The sequence below is a fragment of the Balaenoptera ricei genome, chromosome 11 (genome assembly GCF_028023285.1).
Source record: "Balaenoptera ricei isolate mBalRic1 chromosome 11, mBalRic1.hap2, whole genome shotgun sequence".
In the NCBI taxonomy this organism is placed as follows: domain Eukaryota; kingdom Metazoa; phylum Chordata; class Mammalia; order Artiodactyla; family Balaenopteridae; genus Balaenoptera; species Balaenoptera ricei.
Window position 1 is genome coordinate 95,772,028 of NC_082649.1, and position 19,045 is coordinate 95,791,072.

The 19,045-nt window shown below is 40.4% G+C and overlaps 1 protein-coding gene across 1 annotated transcript in view; it reads left to right on the plus strand.

The window, feature by feature from the left end:
- The window catches only part of ARL8B (ADP ribosylation factor like GTPase 8B), a 61,478-nt gene extending 45,130 nt beyond the window's left edge, over window positions 1-16,348 (plus strand). The window contains 3 exon segments of the mRNA XM_059940231.1: window positions 8,519-8,586; window positions 9,206-9,276; window positions 14,283-16,348. Of these exon segments, the coding sequence (XP_059796214.1) occupies window positions 8,519-8,586; window positions 9,206-9,276; window positions 14,283-14,332 (189 nt within the window). The 3' untranslated portion in view covers window positions 14,333-16,348.
- Window positions 16,349-19,045: the final 2,697 nt, after the last annotated feature.

The window sequence follows — 19,045 nt, forward strand, 5'->3', positions numbered from 1 at the left end:
TTCTGACTGGTGTGAGGTGACACCTCATTGTAGTTTTGATTTGCATTTCTCTAATGATTAGTGATGTTGAGCATCCTTTGATGTGTTTGTTGGCAATCTGTATATCTTCTTTGGAGAAATGTCTATTTAGGTCTTCTGCCCATTTTTGGATTGGGTTGTTTGTTTTTTTGATATTGAGCTGCATGAGTTGCTTGTATGTTTTGGAGATTAATCCTTTGTCAGTTGCTTCCTTTGCAAATATTTTCTCCCATTCTGAGGGTTGTCTTTTCGTCTTGTTTATGGTTTCCTTCGCTGTGCAAAAGCTTTTAAGTTTCATTGGTTCGCATTTGTTTATTTTTGTTTTTATTTCCATTTCTCTAGGAGGTGGGTCAAAAAGGATCTTGCTGTGATTTATGTCATAGAGTGTTCTGCCTATGTTTTCTTCTAAGAGTTTTACAGTGTCTGGCCTTACATTTAGGTCTTTAATCCATTTGGAGTTTATTTTTGTATGTGGTGTTAGGGAGTGTTCTAATTTCATTCTTTTTCATGTAGCTGTCCCGTTTTCCCAGCACCATTTATTGAAGAGGCTGTCTTTTCTCCATTGTATACTCTTGTCTCTTTTATCAAAGATAAGGTGACCATATGTGCATGGGTTTATCTCTGGGCTTTCTATCCTGTTCCATTGATCTATATTTCTGTTTTTGTGCCAGTACCATACCTTCTTGATTACTGTAGCTTTGTAGTATAGTCTGAAGTCAGGGAGCCTGATTCCTCCACCTCTGTTTTTCTTTCTCAAGATTGCTTTCGCTATTTGGAGTCTTTTGTGTTTCCATACAAATTGTGAAATTTTTTGTTCTAGTTCTGTGAAACATGCCAGTGGTAGTTTGATAGGGATTGCATTGAATCTGTAGATTGCTTTGGGTAGTAGAGTCATTTTCACAATGTTGATTCTTCCAATCCAAGAACATGATATATCTCTCCATCTATTTGTATCATTTTTAATTTCTTTCATCAGTGTCTTATAATTTTCTGCATACAGGTCTTTTGTCTCCTTAGGTAGGTTTATTCCTAGATATTTTATTCTTTTTGTTGCAGTGGTAAATGGGAGTGTTTTCTTAATTTCTCTTTCAGATTTTTCATCATTAGTGTATAGGAATGCAAGAGATTTCTGTGCATTAATTTTGTATCCTGCTACTTTAACAAATTCATTGATTAGCTCTAGTAGTTTTCTGGTAGCATCTTTAGGATTCTCTATGTATAGTATCATGTCATCTGCAAACAGTGACAGCTTTACTTCTTCTTTTCCGATTTGGATTCCTTTTATTTCTTTTTCTTCTCTGATTGCTGTGGCTAAAACTTCCAAACCTATGTTGGATAATAGTGGTGAGAGTGGGCAACCTTATCTTGTTGCTGATCTTAGTGGAAATGGTTTCAGTTTTCACCACTGAGGACAATGTTGGCTGTGAGTTTGTCATATATGGCCTTTATTATGTTGAGGAAAGTTCCCTCTATGCCTCCTTTCTGGAGGGTTTTTATCATAAGTGGTTGTTGAATTTTGTCGAAAGCTTTCTCTGCATCTATTGAGATGATCATATGGTTTTTCTCCTTCAGTTTGTTAATATGGTGTATCACGTTGATTGATTTGCGTATATTGAAGAATCCTTGCATTCCTGGGATAAACCCCACTTGATCATAATGTATGATCGTTTTAATGTGCTGTTGGATTCTGTTTGCTAGTATTTTGTTGAGGATTTTTGCATCTATGTTCATCAGTGATATTGGCCTGTAGTTTTCTTTCTTTGTGACATCTTTGTCTGGTTTTGGTATCAGAGTGATGGTGGCCTCGTAGAATGAGTTTGGGAGTGTTTCTCCCTCTGCTATATTTTGGAAGAGTTTGAGAAGGATAGGTGTTAGCTCTTCTCTAAATGTTTGATAGAATTCGCCTGTCAAGCCATCTGGTCCTGGACTTTTGTTTGTTGGAAGATTTTTTTTTTTTTTTTTAAACATCTTTATTGAAGTATAATTGCCTTACAATGGTGTGTTAGCTTCTGCTTTATAACAAAGTTAATCAGTTATACATATACAATATGTTCCCATATCTCTTCCCTCTTGCATCTCCCTCCCTCTGTTGGAAGATTTTTAATCACAGTTTCAATTTCAGTGCTTGTGATTGGTCTGTTCATATTTTCTATTTCTTCCTGGTTCAGTCTCGGGAGGTTGTGCATTTCTAAGAATTTGTCCATTTCTTCCAGGTTGTCCATTTTATTGGCATAGAGTTGCTTGTAATGTCTCATGATCCTTTGTATTTCTGCAGTGTCAGTTGTTACTTCTTCTTTTTCATTTCTAATCCTGTTGATTTGAGTCTTCTCCCTTTTTTTCTTGATGAGTCTGGCTTATGGTTTATCAATTTTGTTTATCTTCTCAAAGAACCAGCTTTTAGTTTTACTGATCTTTGCTATCGTTTCCTTCATTTCCTTTTCATTTATTTCTGATCTGATCTTTATGATTTCTTTCCTTCTGCTAACCTTGGGGTTTTTTTGTTCTTCTTTCTCTAATTGCTTTAGGTGTAATGTCAGGTTGTTAATTTGAGATGTTTCTTGTTTCTTAAGGTAGGCTTGTATAGCTATAAACTTCCCTCTTAGAACTGCTTTTGCTGCATCTCATAGGTTTTGGGTCGTTGTGTTTTCATTGTCATTTGTCTCTAGGTATTTTTTGATTTCCTCTTTGATTTCTTCAGTGATCTCTTGGTTATTAAGCAGTGTGTTGTTTAGCCTCCATGTGTTTGTATTTCTTACAGATTTTTTCCTGTAATTGATACTTAGTCTCATAGTGTTGTGGTCGGAAAAGATACTTGATACGATTTCAGTTTTCTTAAATTTACCAAGGCTTGATTTGTGACCCAAGATATGATCTATCCTGGAGAATGTTCCATGAGCACTTGAGAAGAATGTGTATTCTGTTGTTTTTGGATGGAATGTCCTATAAATATCAATTAAGTCCAACTTGTTTAATGTATCATTTAAAGCTTGTGTTTCCTTACTTATTTTCATTTTGGATGATCTGTCCATTGGTGAAAGTGGGGTGTTAAAGTCCCCTACTATGATTGTGTTACTGTCGATTTCCCCTTTTATGGCTGTTAGTATTTGCCTTATGTATTGAGGTGCTCCTATGTTGGGTGCATAAATATTTACAAGTGTTATATCTTCTTCTTGGATTGATCCCTTGATCATTATGTAGTGTCCTTCTTTGTCTCTTGTAATAGTCTTTGTTTTAAAGTCTATTTTGTCTGATATGAGAATTGCTACTCCAGCTTTCTTTTGATCTCCATTTGCATGGAATATCTTTTTCCATCCCCTCACTTTCAGTCTGTATGTGTCCCTAAGTCTGAAGTGGATCTCTTGTAGACAGCATATATACGGGTCTTGTTTTTGTATCCATTCAGCCAGTCTATGACTTTTGGTTGGAGCATTTAATCCATTTACATTTAAGGTAATTATCGATATATATGTTCCTAGTACCATTTTCTTAATTGTTTTGGGTTTATTATTGCAGGTCTTTTCCTTCTCTTGTGTTTCCTGCCTAGAGAAGTTCCTTTAGCATTTGTTGTAAAGCTCTTTTGGTGGTGCTGAATTCTCTTAGCTTTTGCTTGTCTGTAAAGCTTTTAATTTCTCCGTCGAATCTGAATGAGATCTTTGCTGGGTAGAGTAATCTCGGTTGTAGGTTTTTCTCTTTCATCACTTTAAATGTGTCCTGCCACTCCCTTCTGGCTTGCAGAGTTTCTGCTGAAAGATCAGCTGTTAACCTTATGGAGATTCCCTTATGTGTTACTTGTTTTTCCCTTGCTGCTTTTAATATTTGTTCTCTGTATTTAATTTTTGATAGTTTGATTAATATGTGTCTTGGCGTGTTTCTCCTTGGATTTATCCTGTATGGGACTCTCTGTGCTTCCTGGACTTGATTAACTATTTCCTATTCCATATTAGGGAAGTTTTCAACTCTGATCTCTTCAAATATTTTCTCAGTCCCTTTCTTTTTCTCTTCTTCTTCTGAGACCCCTATAATTCGAATGTAGGTGCGTTTAATGTTGTCCCAGAGGTCTCTGACACTGTCCTCAATTCTTTTCATTCTTTTTTCTTTATTCTGCTCTGCAGTAGTTATTTCCACTATTTTATTTTCCAGGTCATTTATCCATTCTTCTGCCTCAGTTATTCTGCTGTTGATCCCTTCTAGAGAATTTTTAATTTCATTTATTGTGTTGTTCATCTCTGTTTGTTTGCTCTTTAGTTCTTCTAGGTCCTTGTTAAACGTTTCTTGTATTTTCTCCATTCTATTTCCAAGATTTTGGATCATCTTTACTATCATTATTCTGAATTCTTTCTCAGGTAGACTGCCTATTTCCTCTTCATTTGTCAGGTCTGGTGGGTTTTTGCCTTGCCTCTTCATCTGCTGTGTGTTTCTCTGTCTTCTCATTTTGCTTAACTTACTGTGTTTGGGGTCTCCTTTTCACAGGCTGCATGTTCATAGTTTCCGTTGTTTTTGGTGTCTGTCCCCAGTGGCTAAGGTTGGTTCAGTGGGTTGTGTAGGCTTCCTGGTGGAGTGGTCTAGTGCCTGTGTTCTGGTGGATGAGGCTGGATTTTGTCTTTCTGGTGGGCAGGTCCACATCTGGTGGTGTGTTTTGGGGTGTCTGTGGCCTTATTATGATTTTAGGCAGCCTCTGTGCTAATGGATGGGGTTGTGTTCCTGTCTTGCTAGTTGTTTGGCATAGGGTGTCCTGCACTGTAGCTTGCTGGTCGTTGAGTGGAGCTGGGTCTTGGCGTTGAGATGGAGATGTCTGGGAGATGTTCAACGTTTGATATTACGTGGAGCTGGGAGGTCTCTTGTGGACCAGTGTCCTGAACTTGGCTCTCCCACCTCTGAGGCACAGCCCTGACGCCTGGCTGGAGCACCAAGAGCCTGTCCTCCACACAGCTCAGAATAAAAGGGAGGAAAAAAAGGAAGAAAGAAAGAAGAAGATAAAATAATATAAAATAAAATAATTTAAAAAAAATAATTATTAAGAAAAAAAAAATTTTTTAAGCAATAAAAAAAAAAAAAAATGGACAGACAGAACCCTAGGACAAATGGTAAAAGCAGAGCTATACAGCCAAAATCACACAGAATCATACACATACACACTCACAAAAAAAGAAGGGAAAAATATATATATATCATTGCTCCCAAAGTCCACCTCCTCAATTTGGGATGATTCGTTGTCTATTCAGGTATTCCACAGATGCAGGGTACATGAAGTTGATTGTGGAGCTTTAATCCGCTGCTTCTGAGGCTGCTGGGAGAAATTTCCCTTTCTCTTCTTTGTTCGCACAGCTGCCGGGGGTTCAGCTCTGGATTTGGACCCGCCCCTGCGTGTAGGTCACCTGAGGGCGTCTGTTCTTCGCTCAGACAGGACGGGTTTAAAGGAGCAGCTGATTTGGGGGTTCTGGCTCACTCAGGCCTGGGGGAGGGAGGGGTACGGAGAGCCTGCGATGGCAGAGGCCGGCTTGACGTTGCACCAGCCTGAGGCGCGCCGTGCGTTCTTCCTGGGAAGTTGTCCCTGGATCACGGGACCCTGGCAGTGGCGGGCTGCACAGGCTCCTGGGAGGGGAGGTGTGGAGAGTGACCTGTGCTTGCACACAGGCTTCTTGGTGGCGGCAGCAGCAGCCTTAGTGTCTCATGCCTGTCTCTGGGGTCCGCGCTTATAGCAGCGGCTCACGCCCGTCTCTGGAGCTCCTTTCAACAGCGCTGTTAATCCCCTCTCCTCGCGCATCAGGAAACAAAAGAGGCAAGAAAAAGTCTCTTGCCTCTTCAGGAGCTCCAGACATTTTCCCGGACTCCCTCCTGGCTAGCTGTGGCGCACTAGCCCCCTTCAGGCTGTGTTCATGCAGCCAGCCCCAGTCCTCTCCCTGGGATCTGACCGAAGCCCGAGCCTCAACTCCCAGCCCCCACCCATCCCGGTGGGTGAGCAGACAAGCCTCTGGGGCTGGTGAGTGCTGGTTGGCACCACTCCTCTGTGCAGGAATCTCTGTGCTTTGCCCTCCGCACCCCTGTGGCTGCGCTCTCCTCCATGGCTCCGAAGCTCCCCCCTCCGCCACCCGCGAAGGGGCTTCCTAGTATGTGGAAACCTTTCCTTCTTCACAGCTCCCTCCCACTGGTGCAGGTCCCGTCCGTATTCTTTTGTCTCTGTTTTTTCTTTTTTCTTGTGCCCTACCCAGGTACGTGGGGAGTTTCTTGCCTTTTGGGAGGTCTGAGGTCTTCTGTCAGCGTTCAGTAGGTGTTCTGTAGGAGTTGTTCCACATGTAGATGTATTTCTGATGTATTTGTGGGGAGGAAGGTGATTTCCACGTCTTACTTTTCCGCCATCTTGAAGCTCCCTGGGTGTTTTTGAATGATGAGATTTATCATCTAAATCATTCTGATGTCACTTTAAGAATGGATTGAAGGGGGACTATAAGGAGGACAGTTTTAGGAAGCTGTTGAAGTTGTCTTGGCAAAATAGAGTACCATGGATTGGGGTGGTCGTAGACAAGGTTGTGAGAAGGAAATAGATTGGAAGGATATTTAGGAAGACAGGTCTCCAGACTTGGTAATGTATTAGATGGGAAGATATAAAGAATAATTCCTAGTTCCTGGCTCATTTACTTAGATGGAAGGTGGTGCCATTTGTTGAGCTAAGGGATGCTGAAAAGGACTAGGCTTTACCCTCATGACCAGTTCACGAGTGTCAGCTCCTTGAGGTATGTTGTCTCAGTTAATCCGCACAATGTATTGAGGTCGATGGTGTGATCCCTCCTTTGTAACAGTTGTTATTCACTCAAGATCGCATGGTCATTAGTGTATTGGCACAGCTAGGTTTGACTCCATGTCTTTCTGACTTCAAAGCCTATTCTTTTTCTTCTATGTTAACAACTAGTTCTACATACCATAAGTAAAAAAATCAGTTTCATCTTGGTCACCGTAAGAGTTTTTAGTTGCAAGCAATAGAAAGCCGATTTAAGTAGAAGGGGATTTATTGAAAGGATATTGGGTAGCTCACAGAGTCTCTGAGAAGGCTACCCATAACCATGTTCAGAAAATAGGCTGGAACAAGGGAGGCTCAGCAGCTGCTAGGACCACATCCAGACTTACACCATCGAGTAAGTCTGGTGACCTCATGCAGTTTCTGCACACCAGACACAGTTGCTCCGATTGGAAGGTCATTTAGTTGATGCCCCTTCCCTAGCAGAATGGATTCTCTACCCCCACTTTCTTGCAGTACTGGCTCTGCATTCATAGTTTTGGTTGGTCCTAGATTATGTGTCCATTCTCTAGCAGAAAGGAAGGCTGGAAAAGAAATTATCTACAGAAGCAAGAAGCTTTATTGGGAAGCAGGTTCATAAGGTGGAAAATTTCTTAAATGTAGGAAGAGGGCTAAGATGTCAGGTAACCCCAAAACTGACAACTGATCACAAATGACCATGATGCAATTTTTAAAACTCACACAGGTCCAGGTTGAGAACCTGGGGTGACTTAAATAAGAGTGTGGAGAGGGGTAAGAGTTGGGGAGGGAAGGACGGGCTGACCAAAGGTGCTGAGATTTGGCTTTTGGCTCTCTGACCCCTGTGACTTAGCATTCCCCGGAGAGCTCCTGGTGACCCTTGCTCTCAGCCTCTGTCCTTGGCTCTTTCTCCTTTGTGAGAGCTAAGAGTCTAGGGCCTAGAAATAGAATCAGTCGCCGTGTTTGGAGTCAGGGGTGGGGGTAGGGGCATGTATTAAGTGAAAGAAATAGGTTTGACAAGTGTTTAACAAGATGACAAGGTAGACATGGCGTGTACTTTCTTAGGATTGGTCAAAGATACAGTTTCTTAGAGAACGTTGATTCAGAGTAAGGATGTTATCAAATACGTTATATGTACTCATAGTTTTTGCTTTTCGTAAGGCAGAAAGGATGTACCTGGGAAAGATAGAGTGATAATTGGGACACCCCTCTCCGCTTTCCTTGTTTTTCAAAGCACGTCTACCAATCAGATGGCGATGTTTAGTCTCAGAGTTTATGGCTACTGTATTTATCCTGATCCCCAGGCTTATCCATTATCTTAGAATATTTATACATTATATTTTATAGGATGAGTGTAGAATTTTAAAGGCTTATTTACATGTTTACTGTTAGATTAATGACTAACAGACAAAAATGGTTGAAACTCATTCCTCCACCCTTGGTTGTTAAGATCATATTCACTTTTTGGTAAAGACTTATTAAGAAATAACAGAATGCATACGGTAGACTTAGAATATTTTAAATAGAAGTTGGCAGCCACATGTTGAAGTAAGGACATCTGCATGGTAGGAGTTAGAGTAAATGCTAATTTGAATGATTAAATGAATGAGATAGGCCACCAGTCACATAAATATACTTTAATTATGGCATGACATCACATCCTGATTTTAACGTCTACAGATATGCATATGATATGCTTCTGTGACATTTTCTTACATAAAATTTACTCAGTATCTTTTCTTTTTAAAGGTGCTAGTACTCGGAAACAAGAGAGATCTTCCTAATGCCTTGGATGAGAAACAGCTAATTGAAAAAATGTATGTCTTAAGAATGAGTGATGGTTTTTTAAAAAAAATTTGGTTCTAAATTATACTGTTTTGCCCACTGCTTTGTTTAGCATTGCTGTATTATTCAGTAATGATCATAGTCACGTTTTGGAGTAGATAAACTTGACATACTAGAAAAGTGAACCCATAAATTTTTTTTTCCCTCTTAAACATTGTTTTTAAAATTAATTAATTAATTAATTTTTGGCTGCATTGCGTCTTCATTGTGGTGCACGGGCTTCTCATTGCAGTGGCTTCTCTTGTTGCGGAGCACGGGCTCTAGGCGTGCAGGCTTCAGTAGTTGTGGCACATGGGTTCAGTAGTTCTGGCTCATGGGCTCTAGAGCTCAGGCTCAGTAGTTGTGGTGCACGGGCTTAGTTGCTCCGCGGCATGTGGGATCTTCCCAGAACAGGGCTTGAACCCTTGTTGCCTGCATTGGCAGGTGGCTTCTTAACCACTGCGCCACCTGGGAAGTCCCCGTAAAATTTTAGTATTAATAAAATAATTTCTTCTGTATAGTAATTAAAAAAACAAGCAAAATTGAGCAGCGAGTGAAAAGATGACTGTTGTTTTAAGCACAGACTTATTTTCTTAATTCTGCTTTTTATAGGAATCTGTCTGCTATTCAGGATAGAGAAATTTGCTGCTATTCAATTTCTTGCAAAGAAAAGGATAATATAGGTAAGAAATGACTGGTGTTTGTGGAAGAAGTGGGTATGATTAGAAGGGATGTCTCATGCTTTTTACTGTTTATTATCTCCATTTCTGTTTAAGTGATTTCTCTTATAAAATACTATTGCTTTTGCCTCAGGAAAAAGAGTACACATTATACCTTTTGACAACAAATATAATATCCTGAATCTGCTCCATGCTATTTAAAGAAGTAAATGCAAAAGAGACATGATGTTAAGCATTATGTGATATCAATTTATTGTATTAATTTTTGCAGAGCTAGTGTCCAGCTGTGCATTGTAACAAGATGATGTTTTTGAAATAAGACTTTACAAAAATCGGTGTATAGGCATTATTATGGTTTTGCATGTATCAAAATCACAATATATTACTGCAATATGTTAGCACTCTAAAGGATAAGGCTAGAATACCCTTTATCTACTTAATGTCTGTATTAATTTCCTAGGACTGCCATAGCAAAGTACCACAAACTGGGTGGCTTAGAAACAGCACAAATTTATCCTCTCAGGTTCAGGAGGATAGAGGTTTGAAATCGAGGTATCAGCAGGACCATGCTCTCGCTGAAGGCTCTAGGGGAGGATCCTTTCCTGCCTTTTCCTGGCTTTGTGGTTCCCGGCAGTCTTTGACGTTCCTTGGTTGTAGATGCATCACTCCATTCTCTGCCTCTGGCTTCGCATGGCCTTCTCCTCTGTGTGCGTGTCTGTGCGTCTATTTTCTCTTCTTATAAAGACACATTACTGGATTAAGGTAGGCCCTAATCCAGTATTACCTCATCTTATATCTGCAGAGACCCTATTTCCAAGTAAATTCTGAGTTTCCAGGTGGAGGTGAATTTTTAGGGGACACGATTCAAGCCAGTACAGTATCCTAAAGAATAAGTATATCTGACTCAACTTTAGTCTCTTAACTAATTTGGTGAGGGATTATTTAATAAAAGTGTATTGGCGTGGAGAGGATCAAAAGGTTGAAAAAAGAAAGATAAGTAGAAAGGTTAAAAGAAAAGATAAACAGAAGTGTTTGATGAGATGAAAAGGCTATTCAGTGTTAAGACAGCTGCTTGAGTGAAAAGACCTGTAACAGTGCAGTAAAATAAACTCACCAGTAAAAGATACCTTCATGGCAAAAGCTTCTCAAGCTCAGTCTCGTCTGGCATGATAGACTCAACCAGAGTTTGAAAGGAGAGTTTAATGCATGTGCCTTAAAGCAGATGGGTAGGAACCTAGGGATTTTCATGGCTCCTTCACTTCTCCCAGTTTGGTGGTCACTGGTGAAAAAATTTCTCTCTGTGGGTCACTATATAAAAAGAGGCTATCCATCAGTGCTGCGTAGTGGCTAGAAACAGCATGGGCTTTGGAGTAAGGCAGCCTCAGGCTGGAACACCCAGTCCTTAATTACTTTCTGACTGGCCATCGACAGAGCGCTTAAACTCCCTGATCCCCATCTATAAAATGGGGATGATGGCAACAACTTCAAAACTCTCTTACGAGAGGGAGTGAGAAAATGAATTGCATAGTGTTTGACGTATGGTGGACATCACAGGGATGTGTTCATCTTCTCTTGCTGCTGTCAGTTAAAAACAAGGACTAAAATTACAGGCGTGCTCCTTCTGGAGACTCTAGAGGAGAAGCCATTACTTTGCCCTTTTCAGCTTCTAGAGACTGCCTGCATTCTTGGCTCATGGCTCCTTCCCCATCTTCAAATTATCTCTCTCTGACCATTCTTCCATGGTCATATTTCCAATTGAAAAAGTATACTGGAATAAAATGTAATAAATCAATAGTGCCAAAACAGTGTGTTTAAAAGGCATTCTGACACTTTTTCTTTAACCTTCATTCACTATGTATTGGTTCTCACCAGACTTAACTTGTTTTCCAAGTCAGTTCCAGTCCATATCTCGGCTCCTTCCCTCCTCCCCTCAAACATGCTCTAATTAGCTTATAGTATTGATGGTTTTCTGGCTGATTCTGGGCTTCCTTTAAAGAGCACCCAAAACAATCAGAGCCCAGTACTTGGCTGATGGACACAAACTCACCTCTATTAAATGGATAGAGTAAGTGACTTGTTATTTTGGGAGCATCCAGTTAATTTGAGAAGAGACTATTCAAGCACTTAGGGTTACTAGAGTGTATTTAAAATGTTTTTCCGATGTTGAGGGGAACTCTCTTAAATTTTAAGTTGTGCCCCCAAGAGAGCATTTACTTACACAGCAGTGGTTCTCATTGAGGGATTTTTTTTCCCCCTGGAAATATTTGGCAATGTCTGGAGACATTTTTGGTTGTCGTAATGAGGAGAGTGATGCTGGCATCTAGTGGGTAGAGGCCAGGGTGGTTCTAAACATCATACAGCCTCCACAGCATAGAATTGTTCAGCCTAAAATGTCAGTAGTGGCAAGATTGAGAAACCCTGTACTACACTAACCGTAATTTTTAGTATGTTGTGCTATTCTGTAAATCCATTACTCCCTTATATTTTCTCTGGTATTTTCCAACATAGGGGGAAAAGAGTGTTTGAAGGGAGAAAAAAAAGTCATTTATTTTACCGCTGTGACAAACTAACCAGATACTTTGCTGAAAAAACCTTGTGAGCTCACTTATGAAGCAAATGCAGGAGAGCTGATGAGAACTTCTTTTGCTCTTTGAGGCTGGTCTTCACAGTTTATTGTAGAGCTCTATAGTCACCAGGTTTGTGTTTGTAGAACTCCTGGTTCACTTCATATTATCAAGCCCAAGGAAACTAATGCCCTCTTAACTAGGTTCAAAATTAGTTTGTAAAGCCTGTTTATTTGGAGCAAGAAGTACAACTAACAGCCAAGTCAGGTAGACTTCTTGAATAATGAAGTCTCAGAACACCCTCCTTAATTTCAGCTTTTTTATAACATTTTAGTGCCAAATTTATGAATTTACTAAATTGCTCCAAAAAGTATTTCAGTGCACATGGGTTGTATGTTATACTTCCAGCTTCCTAATGTGGCACACGAGGTACCTTAGTTTCAATAGTAATTTGTCCTCAAACTACACATACAAGAGATTACTTCAGGGAAGCTGATCTTTGCAAAGATGGCTTATACTTGTGGCTCTTTTTATCATGGAAGATAACTCCTTCTGCATCTGAATATCTTATTTCTTTGCCTTTTATTCTGATCTTAAGGATTCATCTGTCTTTAGGATATGACGTATGTCCAATGTGCACAAGTTTTTTTAAGTGAATTTCTTAAATATTTAAACCTAGTCATTTCACTTTCAGATTTACCTTTTCCTCCATTCAGTTCAAATGAGTGTGGCTTTGCTCTTATTACACACTGCTGTCTTTCTTTTGAAGTGCAAATGACCTGCTCTGGCAGTCGGGTTAAATGATGGTTTCCACAACGCTGGTTGTGTTTGTTCAGATCTCAGCTCTAGGCTGTTCTTTATATACAGTGTTTGGTTTACAGTTTCTCTAATGCATGTTAGCTGGGAAACTGGGAGACTGAATGTGCGCTCGTCTTTCAGGCTTGGAGAATAGAGTGCTGCTTCTAATAGATGCGCACATGCCCTTTATGTGGATAACACATTTTAGAGAACTCAAGGACAGTAATTCAGTGTTTTGACTTAGCTGCCTTCTCCTGTCAGTCTAAGGGCTTTTCCTGGCTGTTCTCGGCCACTGTAGCTTCAGTTGCCACCTCTACGATGCTATCTTGCCGGTCTCCATCTCTTCCTCAGATCTGTACAGCTGAAACTACCTGCTAGACATCTCCATGTGCTACCTCCTCCACCTCAAACTTGGTGTGCTTACTGCCGAATTCTTAGTCTTTTTTCCTCAAGCCTGTTCTTCCTTCAGCTGCTGTTAGTGAGCAGCTCCATGACACACACACTTGTTCAGGCCGGAAGATCCTTTCTCACCCGCTGCATTTGGTCAGTCCTGGTAGGTTCTGTATTTTGAACGTGCCCCTCATTTTATTCCTCTCCATCCCTACAGCACTTGATTTGCTTCAGGCCTTCGTCCCTTTCCTCTTCCTGTTGTGATAGTCTGTATACTGGCAGCCTTCCAGGTTGCCCTTCTCGGTTGCCATTGTTGAACTTACTACAATAAACTTACAGTTTACAATAAACAGTATGGTTTCCCTGCTTAAAATTCTCCAATGACTTCCTGTTGACTTGAGAATAAAATCCAAACTTCTGAGCATCTTAGAATGGCATACAAGGTTATCTGGCTCCCTCTAGGCCTGTGGTTCTCAACTGAAAACAACTGAGCTCTGCAGGGGACATTTGGAGATAATCTGGAGCCATTACTTGTTGTCACAGCTGAGGATGGGGGGTGGTGATAATGGCATCTTGTGGTCATGGTTATAGATGTTGCAGAATATTCTACTGTGCACAGCAAAGAATTATCCAGCCCCAAATGTGAAAAGGGGGAGCTTGAGAACCCCTGCTCTAGCCTTAGCAATGAGCTAAGGCTACCCCCCTTACCCATCCCTGTGCGTCAGCCACATCTCATCACTTGTAATCCAGCCACAGCTCCACGTAGTTTCACGCCTCTGCTTATTCTATGAGTTTTGCTCTTTCTTTTGCCTGGAATTCTGTGGAGGCTGTCCCCCACAACCAGGCGACTGACTACCTGCGTGTTTTCCAGCACGATGAAAGCTCCTCGAGGGCAGGGAGTGGTTCTCCTGTCTCTTTGCATCCTGGAGCTTCACACACAATACCTGATCTTACAGGCAATCAGTAAGCTTTTGAATGAATAAAGGAAGGCACAAGCTGTTCTGTATACAATTTAACTTTTAAATTGGAGACTCTTCAGTCTCTCGTGTTTCCAGATTAATAACCTCTTGAAGGTCAGGGAATGAAGAACAGTAGGATAGATACAGATATCTATATAAGTATAGTAGTATAGAGGCAGAAAGGAAGAGGGCAGGTCCAGCATATGCTTTGAAATAGCTGCGTTTTAAATATTCTCTGATATTTGGTTTCTTAACTTTGATATCTCAACATCTTCACTTTTTTTCCCTCCATCTTTAGATATCACACTTCAGTGGCTTATTCAACATTCAAAATCTAGAAGAAGCTGAAGCATCCCCTGAAGTCTTCCAGTCCTTCCTGGCTATAATCTTAGAATTATTGTCCGTTCCTCTGAAGTACTTCCCAGAATATGGTCCTTCCTAAACCCAAGAAATTGCCTTTTTCAGAGTTTATTTCTCATGTGCACTGCTGAAGATGTGTATCCTTAATCCTTCATAAAGAATCAGCTAGAGTTGTCATGATAAAGTCAGCACACAAAAAGGCTTCTTATACATACTTATCTTAAACAGTGTGTAGAGCTTTTTTTAAAAAAACACACTTTTGACCATCTTAAATCAAGAAAAATTGCATATTTCTGTTCTGGTCTTTGTGGGCCAGGTTTTTATATTGGTTTTCAGTAAATGTCTGTCTCTGATATTTCATTATAGAGTCCAGTAGCTTAATACTGATACTGACTTGATACAGCATGAAGTTTCTAGTGCCACACACAGTATTTAGAAAACCTTTAGCTTGACTCATGTGTGATAGAAACAGAATGTTTATGTATCTCACAAATGCATGTGAAACGTATAATTACACCTTAGGAATTTAAAAAATGGTCTGCAGAGTGAACAGAGGCACCAGATCAATGTTGTTATTGGCTCTTTACACTGGCAAGATCTTGGGCGATGAATTTTAAACACATTCTGCTTTCTGAGAGTTCTTCTCCAGATAGCAGTTGGGGGTACGGGAGGAACTGAGGCATGCTGTTTTGTATCTGTCCAGATCATTACTTCTATATTTTTTCTTTTCTTTTCCCTGGTTCAACACACTTTTTTAAGGGGTTGGGAATTGAAGATTTTCTCAAAAGCTTTCATGAATTTAGAGCATTCCAGCCAATATAATAAAATGTGTTAAGAATGTCAGACTGTTCAAACACCTGTTTGTTCTTTCTCTCTCCAGTCATTAAACCAGTGCTGCTGCATGACACTCTAACTCTTGACTTTTTATATTCAGTCATAAAGTTGACTTTCAGCACAATAGATACTTATAAACAAATAAAAATTCTTATTTTTCTCTCTTATCGATGTAAGGTTTGGCACTCTTTTGTCTGGTGCCATTGGACATCTTGTTTATTGTGACAACTCTAGACCTGCCTGCTTTATCTGATGTAATCATGCACAACGGCTGCAGGTTGTTGAATAATCACACAGAGGTGAGGAACTGATGCTGTCTATTGTTTGCTTCTATGATACAGAGATGTATAAAAACTTACCTGAAAATGTTTTGTAGTTTAGTGATCTCCATGCACATAAAGGGACATATTAAAGCTGGAGCACTTGTAAATTGTTACGTAGCCCGCTGTAGTAGATAAAACTATGGTACACTTGCTTATGTGTTGCCTCACACTGTGTGTGATTTTGTTTCTTTTGTTAAGCAGCACTCATGTAGACAGTGCACTTCCAAACGTGTTGAGCACTCAAAGTGCAGTCAACAGTAAGTTCTTTTAATGATATCAGTTTTAATTTATAGACTGCCATGGCCTTAACGATATTCTGTACAAAATACTGCACCGTGTTGCACAGACACTACTTGCTTTTCTCCATTCACATTTTTATGAGTAGAATCTTGGCTTTTAAAATTGTTCTTATTCTTTGAAGCATGTTGCATACTTCCCTGATGGGATGGATGGTTCTGTAAATGAGGGGATATTTAAACTTGCTACTGTACTTCAACACCATTAATGGTCACTGTGAACCATTACAAAGAATGTGGCAATTTGCTTGTGTCTAAAAGGAGGAATCAGAACTAGAATGTGTGACTCTGTGGGGACCGCATAGGTTCGTTAATTGACCTACAGCTAAACCGTAATGTGTTTGTGTGTCTGTTCATTGCTTCCAGCGTTTCGAGACATCCAGACACTACTACCAACATTTTCCTGTGCATTAACCTCTGCATGTGAAACCTGACAGTTACTGAACTTTGTAAATATGTGAATTTTTTTATTTAGGTGGATGCGTTTTTTGTCTGTTACTGCCCTTCTCAGCTTTATTCAATAAACTTGCATTTTGAGGGTTGTATTGACAGTTTTAACTTAAAATGTGCATCATGATGGAAGGTGCTGACTTTTTTGGAAGGGGGTGGAAAGAAGGTTACCATGAGCAGGGTCTGTAGACCATGTGCTAGAAAGAAATCAGCTAGCTCTTAAAGAATTGGGTCTGTGGGCTAGTTAAAATAGAAACAAACTTTTAAATATCCACAGAATTGACATTGCAATGGGGCGGGGGGTGGGTGGAGGAAATGCTACTACTTGTAAACTGTCATAATACACCAAATTTAGGACTTTTTTAAAATAAGTATTGAGTTAGTTAAGCATTTTGTAATCTGGTTTTAAAAATCATAACAAAACTATTAATAAACTGAAATTACAAGACATGTCTACTTGCTGACTTCAGTTCCAGAATGAAAAGATTTAAAGTATCAAACCTGGTAGTTTTCTTCAAAGAGGCACACTTTTAAAGTAAAACGTTTGACCTGTTTTGTGTAGTATGTTATCTTTTGCACTATATAAGTGAACGTTTATCCCATCAAAGCTCTTGGGGAAATGATTTTATGTATTTTTACTCAGAGAAGTTCAACTTGGCTCTTCCTCCGTATACACACTGTCCTTCTGTACAGCCAAATTGTGTTGGTCAATTGGATGTGCGATCTTGCATTTCTAGGATAGAAGTACTTGGGTATCAGGTTTAAATTCTTTCATTGAATCAGTGGAGCCTTTTAGTCAAGCTGTCAGTTTGTTTTCTCAACAGCTTCCTCCGAAAGCGATTTTTGAAGGAGGAGTGGGTTGAGGGCGCGGCTGGGGAGAGGATATACGTTTAGCTTACTTCACCCTGATTCGGAGTCTATGTTTGCTTTCAGAAATTGAGACTTCTAAAATTAGTCCCTTTGGGGACTTCCCTGGTGGTCCAGTGATTAAGACTTCGACTTCCAATGCAAGGGGTGCGGGTTCGATCCCTGGTCGGGGAGCTAAGGTCCCACATGCCTCACTGCCAAAAAACCAAAACATAAAACAAGCAATATTGTAACAAATTCCATAAAGATTTTAAAAATGGTCCACATCAGGGCTTCCCTGGTGGCGCAGTGGTTAAGAATCCGCCTGCCAATGCAGGGGACATGGGTTCGAGCCCTGGTCCGGGAAGATCCCACGTGTCGCGGAGCAACTAAGCCCGTGCGCCACAACTACTGAGCCTGCGCTCTGGAGCCCGCGAGCCACAACTACTAAAGCCCGCGTGCCACAACTGCCGAGGCCCGTGCACCTAGAGCCCGTTCTCCGCAATGGAGAGGCCACCATAATGAGCAGCCCGCGCACCACAATGAAGAGTAGACCCCGCTCGCCGCAACTAGAGAAAGCCCGCGCGCAGCAACGAAGACCCAACGCAGCCATAAATTAAAAAAAAAAAAAAAAGTTCCATGTCAAAAAAAAAATCTTAATAAAATAAAATTAGTCCCTTTGATTCTGTCAAGTAAATTGGATGTATTGTACTGTCTGCTTTTGTGTTTATTGTTTTTGACTGAGGAACTATTTGCCTTGTGTATTCTATTCATGCAGGATCGTTACCCTGAAATCTTGTTGCTTTGGTAATTCCAACCTCTTCAGGGGCTGGCAGATTGAGAACTGGAGCGGCTAATTTACTGTAGCCAGAACCATATCTGTAATATCCAATTGGCTGAATGCTTTTCTCTAAAAATGTGCCATTGGGGGAACCACCATGTTCAGTATGTGAAATATTTTCATTTTGTTGCAAAGTTTAAAGGTGGTACCCTCAGCAGTATGTATATCAGTGAAGATACTTGAAAAGGAAGACAGTTAAAGCAAACACTAAGCTTGCCCGACTTCCCTTCAGTTTGCAGTTCTACAAATGTACAACCCACAGCAGGTGCTTCCTGTTGATTAGTAAATATCCTCCACACAATTTCTGTTTAAAATTCAGCCATTAATAAAAGTGGGTACTTTTGTAACTGCTGCCTCTTGAATGTTCTTAGGGAAACAGAAGCAAGTCGTTGACGTGCTGGACAGACTCGATGGAAAGTTCCTTAATCTGAGCAGCAGCAGTAGTCATTCATTATTCCGTCTTATTAACAAGCTCTCTCTGTGTAAGGTAATTCTATTTTAAAATCCCAGGGTAGCTGGTGATTTAGGTAATGCAGATTTCCTGGCAGGAATCAGGAAGGGGAGGGGACCTTAGCCTCATTTTACTGGGGCTTACAGGTCTTGCATTCATAAAAGGGTTGTGGTGGGGAAAGAACTGTCAGCTTAAAATGCTCACTTGGTTCCGTCAAGAGTGCTGCATTGGCGTTTAGGAGAATGAATTCTTTGCTGTTAACTGATTGTGTGACTGTGGTGAGTTGCTACACCCCCTCTGGCTCCGTACTTTTCCATTCTGCAAAATGAAGAGTAGAGGATTTCTAATATTTCTCCTACTCACAGGCGATGGTTCTAGCAGCCTAGAGGTTTGGATGGTGGTGAAACAGAAAGCAGGGAAGAGAGATGAAAAGGCCCACTGGTCCTAGTGTCCTAGTGATTATGTGAGTGTTGCGTGTGTTCCTTCTGCTTGAAAATAATCCTGAAACCACAGAAATGTTTACATTTTGTAACTTTTATTTTAACATAGTTAAGGGCTGGAGAGCACAGACATTTTATAGAATGATGTAATAACTTATATTTCGTTTGAAGGAAATGCTGTAACCACACGGGCTTATACTTTGAAAGCCATTTAAAAATT